Raw genomic sequence first — 10969 nt, forward strand, 5'->3', positions numbered from 1 at the left:
TTTATGTTTTGGTCCGGTAACACCTCGAACGCTGCCCCGGTGTCGGATACAGGTAAGGGGTGTTACAAGCGGAATGTTGGCTTGCAAGTGTTGAAAGGATCCTCAATCAGATATCTGTACTAATGAGGAGAAGTTAGGCTGTACTGTGTCCTTGCTCGATGGAGAAGCTTACCGTTGGTGGAATACGATGAAGAGAGGTACTATTGCAGATTATTTGACTTGGGATTATTTCCTAGAAGTGTTTAAAAGGAAGTTTATGGGTGAGTAGTACATGGAAGCCCATAAATGAGCATTTCTGGACCCAGTTCAAGGTAATCTGTCTGTGGCTGAGTACGAGTTGAAATTTGTGTGACTTAGTCAGTATGTTCTTGAAATGGTTCTTACTGAGAAGGACCAATGCAAGCGGTTTTGTTTTGGGCTTAATAGAGAAATTTGAGTTTATTTAGTGGTTTAAAATATCGAGTTGTTCAATGAGATGGTTAAGAAAGCCAAAGCTATTAAAGAGACTTTGGCTGAGCCGCTGCGCTTAGTGGTGATTGAATCGGGGAAAAGAACCTCTGATAGTTCTGGTGCATCTAGACAACTGCCTAAGAGAGGACGTGATACTTAGGGTTCGGATAGGAGTGCAAGACATGAGCTTCGACCAAGTCAGTCTATGCACTGGTGGATTGTCCGGAGGTTCTAGATGGTTACTTTGTGGACATTATGAGCGTAGGCATACTGGAGAGTGCCATAAACTAATAGGAGGATGTTTCAATTGTGTCTCTAAGGAACACTTGTTGAGGGATTGTTTGAATAGAGTCGATGTGTCACAAACTCAGAGTTCTGCACCTGCATCTATGCTTGCTAGAGGCCGTGGCCAAGGTAAAAAAGGTAATAAGAGACCGATTGGGCAGTGAGTTATTGCTCATACCGTTGCTACTCAGGTTGAGATTGGAGGACGAACTCGGTATATTCTGTTAGGGAGTCACAAATTATCGAGAATGGGGGTATTTTTTCCTTTTACTCAATCCCTTAGTTCTCATTGGTAGATCTATGTTCTACGTTTCATTAAATTTTGAGCGATTTAGCTAATACATGGAGAATCTCGATAGATACTATTAAATTATTAGCAACAGTATCGAGTTCTTTAGACGAGAGTGTCGTAGTGAATAATGAAAGTTGTTAGTAAAGTTACCGAAGGACAATCCATGGTAGTGAATAGGATCTTTAAGAAAAGTCGTAGGAAGAAGAGAGAATAAGAATCAAAATTGTGTAGCGAAAGCGTTGTGTTGGTTTTAAAGTGGAAATAACATATTTTGTGATTAAGCAAATGATATATCGGTTGGAAAATTTTAAGGACAAAATTCTTTTTGGAGGGGTAGAGTTGTCACATCCCAAAACTCGACCTAATAGTTTTGGGTTAGTAAAATCGGGTCATTAAATTGGGGTTGAGTCAAATTTCGAAGAATAAGGTCGTAGATGAGTAATTTAGGTATGTGAGTAGCATAATTAGGTTTTTATTTTAAGCTCTAACTTGAAGAAAATGAGTTTAAACTTTTTTAGGACCTATTTGGAAAAAGGGAAAAGTTAGAAGTGACCAAAAGGGCAAAAAAACACAATTTTTTCAATTTGGCTTTCAAAATTTCAACCATTCACATCTCCCCTTCCCTTTGTTTTCATTCAAGAATATATTTCCTGAAACCCCAAATGCACTTGTTTTCTCTCTAATTAAACCTAACCCTGGTGATTTTCTCATCTCCTAAATTTTGAAATCTTTCTCAATTTTAAGAAAACCGTCAAAGACATTATCAATTTCCTCATTCGATTTCCAAACGAATTTTCTGAAATTTAATATTTTGTTCGTTCTTCTTATCAATTGAGGTTAAGTTTTGTTTCCTTATTAAGTTTTGATATATTCCAGCTTCTAAAATCAATTTTTTATTCGTTATAAAAAGAATTTCATGTTTTGATCAAAATTGGGATCTTTAATGGCGGAATCCTGGTTTTTCAATTAAAATTTTGTTTCTAAATGTTTTTTCGACTTTTTTTTATGATATTAGAAAGTTTTTAAACTTATTTTAAAAAATCGTTAAGAGATTTGAAGGATTTAATGATTTTTCGTTCAAAGTAGCCATGGATGTCAACATTTTTTGGAACCATAAACCTAAGGAGTTTTGGGTGTTTTGAGGGTTGAGATTTGTTTTTTATTGAGTAATTAGATGCTTGGAATTGATTTTAAGCAATGGGAATTAGTTCGAGTTAAGGAATCCGAGTTTCGACTAACTAGTCAAAATTTTCGGTTGAAAGAGGAGCTTGGTAAAATCTACATTTATGTTTGATTTATTGTGTGTTTATGGTTTTTAATTGTTTGTGCATATTGTGTGGTTAATGTTGTGAAGTTTCAGAACCATTGGAACCCTCTACGAGTAAGGCGAAAGGTAAGGAAAAGCTAGTTTGAACTTTCATCTTATAAGCGGATGCGTGAACGGTGAGTATCCAGAGTCGCTGCTGGTATGTGAGAATCATAGCGTTAATCGGGAGCTTAAGAATAGCCTAAACCCCTATCCTAAGTTCCGAGTGTAAGCCATCCTTATACTTTTAGTCTTGTTATAAAAATATGCATAAGGTTTGTCGAATTGTGGAATGTGATGTTGATGTGATAGGTAAAGTAAGTGAATACTGGTATGTGGTATGTGATAATCTAATTTTACTATATTCATATGTGAATGGATATGTGATGGCTTAATGAGCATATTTGTGACACTTAAAGTGAAATTAAATGTGAATCTAATAAGTATGCTTTGTGTATAAATTGTGATGCGAATTGATGTTTATGAACAAAGGTTAAGTGCATAAGAGCAGTAACTAAACGTGTGTATTTGCAAATACTTTGGCCTTGTGATCTTGTGAAACTGTTGGATATAGTTGGCATGCCATAGGATTGTGAGTATTCACCTTTGTGTTTTGTGTTTTGGGAAATAAGGCCTTGGGACAGATCAAAGAGATACGGGAATGTCGAGCTAAGCTCCATTCATTGGGATATGTTGGTGTGTTGGAGAGTGTTTAGCTTTATGTTACACTTATGAGATATGTTAGAATCTTGAGTCATCGGTGTGATAGAGATCTGCGTATCCAATGTGTGGTGATAGAGCCCACTTTTATATTTCATAGTCCCAAGTTGCCAAATTATTAGTTCATGAATTGTATATAAAATATGTTGTATGTATATGCATGTTAGTACATAAATGAGACGTATGGGATAAGTGAAGCATGAATATGCTATATTAACATTGTAATTAATTATGGTTTCGATTGTGCTTTAGTTGCTTTTATTTAACATAAATATTTGTAGATTAGTTGTGTTTCCAGTGTGAGCGGTGTGACCAAGGAAGTGATCTAAGCTAGGCAATAAGTTTGAGTAGGTGACATTATAATTATTTTGGACATTTGAAATAATGGCAATGTGGGATTAGAATTTCGTTTGGTTATCATTATCATTATTATTTGTTTATTATGATTTTTGGACTTTGGAGTTTTGGTATTGTTTGGAATTACACTTATGAATGATTTGATGATTGGTATTGTGAATGATGATTCATGTTGAAAGGTAATATAGTTAAGCATGGATGTGATCTCTATTTTGTTAAATTCTTGCCATTTTATGCAGAGGTATCGATACTTAGAGCACAAATTGTAACATCCCGAAATAGGGCCTAAACGGAACAGTAGTTGCGAAACCACAAATCCGAGGTAGAAAATTTTATTTTATTATTATTTTGAGGTTCATGATATGATTGCATGATTGTGTGAAAATTTCGTGATGAAATTCTATGTATAAAGTGCTTAAGTTGAGATTAGCGACTAAATCGAATAATTTGCAAAACTTGCATTCTAGAAGTTTTTAGTATGAAATTGCTTTGGAATATTAATGAGGAGGTCTTAAATAGTAATTTGACCAATTTCTAAGTCTATGGACAAAAATTGGACATGGATGGAATTTTTGGAAAGTTTAGTAGTAAGGGCGTTTTGGTCATTTAGTTATTAAAATGAATTAAAAACAAAATTAAAAGCCAATTTTTGTCCATCTTCCTCATTAGGCCGAAATTTCAAGGGTTCTCCATAGCTAGGGTTTGTTTCAAGCTTTCAAGCTCCATAGTAAGTGATTCTAAGCCCCGTTTTAATGATCTTTACGTTTTTGGAGTCCCGATAACTTGATTAAGCTTATTCTAGCAATAATTCAACTTAGGGTTCATATTTGGAATATACCCATAGGTGAAATTAGTGTATTTTGGTGTTTTATGATAGAATATGAGGTTTTAAATTACGTTAGACAACTTGTGCTACTCGGTTTTAAGTGAAAACGAGTAAAAGGGCTTAATCAGTAAAAATACCAAATAGTCATAAGTACATGTTAGAGTGTGAATTTGATGTTGTCATAGAAGGGAAAAATGATCATCATGTCATAAAACATAAGAAAATAGGATGAAGCTTAAATTACGAGCCTTGGGGAAAAAGTGCAAATATGTGAAAGTTTAGGGGCAAAAATATAATTTTGCCAAAGTTTGGGTCAAGGACTGTTTTAATAAATGTGAGTATTAAATAAGCTAAATTTTTTATTATAGATCAAGAAGAACAAAATCCAGAGTTAGACCGGGGAAAGAAAAAGATAGTGGACTAAATCGATATAGTTGATCGTATTTTGTTCCGAGGTAAGTTTGCGGTAAATAAATGCAATATTCTATTATTTTATGTTAATTTTGTTAATTTCCAGCATGTGTATATTTATTTTATGAAATTATTCAAAGAAGGCTTAAGCATGAATTGACGGAGAAGAAATTTCAGAAAGTCCCGGTTGAACCTTAGGAATGTGTAGGATACAAATGTCATGACATTAGGGTTTAAGGATACCGTGTAAGACCATGCCAAGGCATGGCAATTGGTAAGGTTTCTAAGGCAAGGAAATCATGTAAGACCATGTCAAGACATGGCATTGATAAGTTACTATAAGGCAAAGGTCCCATGTAAGACCATGCCAAGGCATGGCATTGGTGAGTTCATAAGGCAAGGATACCATGTAAGACCATGTCAAGACATGGCAATGGTAAGTTTGAAAAGGATACCACGTAAGACCATGACAAGTCATGGAAATGGTAAGGTACCCATGTATCCTTAGTATTCCAAGTGGTTCAACGGGAAAATTTAAAGAGAATATCAAGGTAAGGTAAGGTAAGACGAGTTATACTAAAAAGGTAATACAAGTTCATGCTAGAAGAGTAAAGGTAAGTACATAATTTTCATGTATGCTTGATAAGGAAAAAGGTAAGTAAAACGTATTAATAAATTTGATTAAGTAAGTAAGTATTTAAGTAAGTGAGTAAGTAAAGAAGTTTAAAATATGTCTATGACAATTAATGAAGTTGCATTATGTAGTATCATGCCAAGTAGTAAGAAAGTTCTTATGAATGTTGTTATTTATTTGCATGCAAACTTACTAAGCTTAATGCTTACCCCCTTTATTTTCCTTCTTTTTATAGTTTTGTCAAGCTAACTCGGGGATCGTAAAGTATGTCGGAGGTCCGGGCACACTATCACGAGGATTATTTTGGTATAGCTAGACGTTTAATTTTGAGTATGGCATGTATAGCATCGTAGCCATTTTGTGTGTATGATCTTATGATATGACGAATGATTGGCATGTAAATGCTTGATAATGATTAGCTGTTGGAATGGCTAATCAAAGACATGTTTGGTGTTATGTATGCCTAAATGCTAGTTATTCCATGGAAATTATGAAAAAGGTGAAATTAGCACAATCAGACAGTAACAGTTACGTGAATTTGAAAAATCACTAAAAATAGTAGAAATGGAATTAAATGATGAATAAGTTATGAAATCAAAGATTATTATGTATATTTTCAAATGGAAGAAACAAAATAGGTGAATGAGATATATTTTATGAGATTTAAATTTTTGTGAAACAGGGCCAGAGCGATTTTTGGATCCCCTGTTCTGACTTTGGAAATTCACAAAAAATTATACAAAGATAATTGGAAGTCATTCTTTACATGTACAGATTCCTTATTGAGTCTAGTTTTATGAGAAATAAACATCATAGTAATTGGAACTCTTTATAGGGAGATATTTGATTCGTAATACACAGAGGTCAGAGCAGTCAAACCCTAAAATAGGGGAGACTTTAACTAATAAACTGTACCAGTTGGCCCAACCAAAAATTCTAGAAAAATATTAGTTGATAGATATATGAGTCTAGTTTCAGGGAAAATTTACAGAATTGGATTTCAAGTTTCGTAACTTGAAATATGAATTTTTAAGTGACTGTTATGCAGATTGCCAGCTTCTCTGGAAGTTTTAAAAATAAATTTTTTGAGTTGTTTAAGTAATGAATTAAGTCTGTTAACACCTCGTGTTCGACTCCGGCGGCAGTCTCGGGTACGAGGCGTTACACAAATATCAATACCTCGATGTTGAAAGCATGTGCAGGAAAACAGTAGCTCCATTTGGTATCGATACCCTTCCACGAGTATTGATACTCGGGGTTAAAAATACTGATACCTTTATTTAAGTATCGATAATATGTTTTGGATTGAAATTGGATTAGAAAAACAGAATGCTAGAGCGATATCTATTTTTTTTATTAGTATTGGTATCTGTCTTACTAACTATCGAATCCTGCTGTTGAGTATCAGTACCTTCGTTGTTTACTTTCAAAATTTGCTATATGATCCCTAAGCAAGTATTAAACTGTTTCTAGTGTCGGATAATGTTTGTCTAGTTGTGATCACCTCTGTAAAGGCTTAAACTAAAAAAAATTGTTCTTACTTGAGGCTGTATATACATGTGGTGAAGTTACGATAATGTTGTAGCGTCTTGTAACTTGGGTTTGACGACAGGGGCAAGTGAGGGGTGTTACACTAAAATGTATTATTTAAAACATAAGTGATTAAAATGCAACCTGAAGTAAACAAAATTGGTTGTTGATGTACTTTACCCTATTTGTAAATAATTAATTCAAACACATTTTAGACCTGCCCATATTAACATATTTTTAATATTTATATTATAATATTATAGGTTTATTATATATTTAGTTTTTATATGTTATAACTTATATAATATAATATAATATAATATAATATAATATAATATAATATAATATAAGTGTAGAGAACGGGTTGATTGGGCTTGGGCCTTAAATTCTGACTCCAAGTCATATTTTAAACGAGCTTAATTTTCTTACTTAAACTCATTTTTTGAGCTTAATATGTTTGTTCAAATTATTTCAAATTTTAAATTAACTTTCGATCTTGAGCAGGTAACCCAACCCAACTCATGAACATGTCTACTTTTTACACATAAATATTAATAATAACATACATTTGATCCTTGCATCGCACGAGTATGCAAAATAAGCAAATATTCTAAAAAATTATTTTATTAAAAAATTCTAATAAATTATTTATTAGGTAGATGATGTTTTATTGAATCAAATAAATTAATGAATCAAATAACAAATTAGTTTTGAATTTTGAATGAAAATAAAAAATATATTACACCAAGAACGGTAAATACACATTTGAGTAATGTGAATAATTTGACAGAAAGAAAAAGAAAATTCTAAATGGGAAGCTAACAAATGGCAATAATATGTAGATCGAGGCGTTAAGCCAACCTTACCCACTGTTAACTACCAACCAACTAAACAGTGTGTATCAAACAAACCCCCTGCATAATATGATAGAGAGAGCACAGAAAAGCTAAAGAAACAACCTTATCACTTATAGCTCATTCATGGCCTCCTCTGCTCTCCCTCTCCCTATCTCGCCGCCTTCAACCACCCCCTCTACTGTCAGCACCGCCAACAACAACCCTTCCCATTCCTCTACTACCATCATCTGCTCTCCACCCCCTAACCCAACTCTGAGAACTCCTTCCATCCGTTCTCGCCTTAGCCGGATATGCCAACAAGGCCAACCCCATGTCGCCCGCCAGCTTTTCGACACAATTCCCCAACCAAAAACAGTTCTTTGGAACACTATCATCATCGGTTACATTTGCAACAATATGCCCCATGAAGCCCTTTTATTCTATTCACATATGAAGAGTTGCTCCTCTCTCACCAAATGCGACTCTTATACTTACTCCTCTGTCCTCAAAGCTTGTGCTCTATCGCGTCATTTTCGCATAGGTAAAGCCGTTCATTGCCATTTCATTCGGGGTTTAACCTATCCTAGTAGGATCGTGTATAATGCTTTGTTGAATTTTTATGCTACTTGTTTGAGTTCTATGGATAATAAGGAAATAGGTGGTTATATTGAAGGCTTTGATTATGTGAAACATGACTTGGTATGTAAAGTGTTTAATATGATGCGTAAGAGAGATGTGGTCGCTTGGAATACTGTGATTTTGTGGTATGTAAAGACAGAGAGATATTTGGAAGCAGTTAAGCTGTTTAGGAATATGATGAAAACAGGGATAAAACAAAGTGCAGTTAGTTTCGTTAACATTTTTCCAGCTATATCTGGTTTAGAGGACTATAACAATGCTGAAGTTCTTTACGGGATGCTTCTCAAGTCGGGTGATGAATGTGTTGATAACTTTTTTGTTGTTAGTTCGGCAATTTCCATGTTTGCAGAGCTTGGTTGCCTTGATTTTGCTAGGAAGATTTTTTACAATTGCTCGCCGAGAAATATAGAGATTTGGAACACTATGATTGGAGGGTACCTTCAAAATAATGTTCCGGTTGAAGGAATTAAGCTTTTTATTCAAGCTATGGAATCAGGAACTGTTTTTGATGACGTCACTTTTCTCTCAGCATTAATTGCTGTTTCACAGTTGCAGCAGTTGCATTTGGCAAAACAGCTACATGCCTATGTAATTAAGAATGAACGCAAATTGCCACTTATGGTAGCCAATGCTATACTCGTTATGTATTCCAGGTGCGGTTCAATTCACACATCATTTGAAATTTTTGATAAGATGCCTGTAAGAGATGTCATTTCTTGGAATACCATGGTATCTGCTTTTGTACAGAATGGGTTGGATGATGAAGGGTTATTACTTGTATATGAGATGCAGAAGCAAGGTTTCTTGGTTGATTCTGTGACTGTAACTGCTATACTTTCAGCAGCATCAAATCTTAGAAACCAAGAAATTGGAAAACAGACCCATGCTTATCTTCTTAGGCATGGCATTAAGTTTGAGGGGATGGACAGTTATACTATAGATATGTATGCTAAATCTGGCTTGATTAGGAATTCACAGATACTTTTTGAAAAAAGCAATTCAAGCAATAGAGATCAAGCCACGTGGAATGCTATGATTGCTGGTCTTGCACAGAATGGGCTTATTGAAGAAGCTATTGTCGTATTTAGAAAAATGCTTCAGCAAAATGTAGTGCCCAATGCTGTGACGTTGGCATCAGTTCTCCCAGCATGTAGTCTAATGGGGAATATAGATTTTGGTAAGCAACTCCATGGATTTTCTGTTCGTAATTTGTTGGACTCCAATGTCTTTGTGGGAACAGCTTTAGTTGACATGTATTCCAAATCTGGTGCCCTCAAACTTGCTGAAAACATGTTTTCTAAGATCCCTGAGAAAAATTCTGTTACATACACCACAATGATGTTGGCTTATGGTCAACATGGGTTGGGCAAGAAAGCTCTCACTTTGTTTCGCTCAATGCAGGTTTCCGGCATTCAGCCTGATGCCATTACCTTTGTTGCAGTCTTATCAGCTTGTGGCTATGCTGGGTTGGTTGACGAGGGCCTTCATATATTTTATTCAATGGAGAGGGAGTTTAACATCCAGCCCTCAACGGAGCATTATTGTTGTGTTGCTGACATGCTAGGGAAGGTTGGGAGGGTTTATGAAGCCTATGAGTTTGTTGAGCAATTAGGTGAAATGGGTAACTCCTTGGAGATTTGGGGATCACTTCTTGCATCTTGTAGGCTTCACCAAAAATCTGACTTGGGTGAAGTTGTGGCCAAGAGGTTGCTTCAAATGGATACAGAAAACAGTACCACAGGATATCATGTTTTGCTCTCAAATATATATGCAGGGGAAGGAAACTGGGAAAGAGTTGATAGAGTGAGAAAAGAAATGAAGGAAAAGGATATGCGGAAGGCTGTTGGTTGTAGTTGGATCGAGGTGGCTGGTTGTGTGAACTATTTTACTTCAAAGGATCAAGAACACCCCCAATCTGATAAGTTATATGAATTGTTAGGACTTCGCAAAGAGATGAAAAGATGTTGATTACAATAAATCATTTTAGAATTCATGTTTACTTGGGATTTCTGAATTTGATTACAAAAGAGGAACATAACTCGTGGACGGTGATTACACCTAGAGACTACAAATGGGACATGAACATGATGTTACTTGGAGCTTTATTGATATGTGGCTAGGATTCTGGAGCAAGTTACTCACTAGGAGCCTGTTTGAGCAGGTTGGCATTCATTGCTAGCAGAATACCTTGACATGGTGTTTGGTATCTAACTTGAGCATTGGAGAGTGAGTTGGTTTGGATTTTAAGCTGGTTAAATCATGAAAGGGGCCTCATGTTCATTTTTCTAGTCTGTAACAGACAAAGCTTCTCAGTACTATCTCCTTAAGACACCCGATTATAAGAGCAACCAGATATGCGGGCTAGATGAGGCATCCGATGAATAAGTTTCCGTTTATACTTGTACAAATATACAAAACCTGTCAACATTGGTTCATAGTGAATTAAACTAATTAAATATCAGGCTTTTTATGGCTTACTCAGGACAGAATTAAGCATCACGGTTTAGATTAGATTCAATTGGGACCTAAAATATGGCAAGGGTGTGGAAGTTAAATTTTAAAGCTGAACTTTGTGACATCTGAAAGACTAGTGATTTAGCAATATGTTTTATGGTTGTAAAAATCATAGCTTTATGTTTTTGCCTTTCTGCGTAACCATAGATTTCTCAAATAGATGCAGCAA

General features: G+C 35.1%; 1 protein-coding gene across 1 annotated transcript; it reads left to right on the forward strand.

The window, feature by feature from the left end:
- Nucleotides 1-7626: 7626 nt before the first annotated feature.
- LOC107952838 (pentatricopeptide repeat-containing protein At3g22150, chloroplastic) lies at nt 7627-10763 on the forward strand. The gene has a single exon (XM_016888035.2). The coding sequence runs from the start codon at nt 7792-7794 to the stop codon at nt 10252-10254; it is 2463 nt and encodes an 820-aa protein (XP_016743524.2). The 5' UTR covers nt 7627-7791; the 3' UTR covers nt 10255-10763.
- The last annotated feature ends 206 nt before the right edge of the window (nt 10764-10969 follow it).

Source organism: Gossypium hirsutum, chromosome A07, assembly GCF_007990345.1.
Source record: "Gossypium hirsutum isolate 1008001.06 chromosome A07, Gossypium_hirsutum_v2.1, whole genome shotgun sequence".
NCBI lineage: Eukaryota > Viridiplantae > Streptophyta > Magnoliopsida > Malvales > Malvaceae > Gossypium > Gossypium hirsutum.

Coding starts and splice junctions, on each gene's coding strand:
- LOC107952838 (XM_016888035.2), top strand. CDS start 7,792: ATGGCCTCCTCTGCTCTCCCTCTCCCTATCTCGCCGCCTTCAACCACC.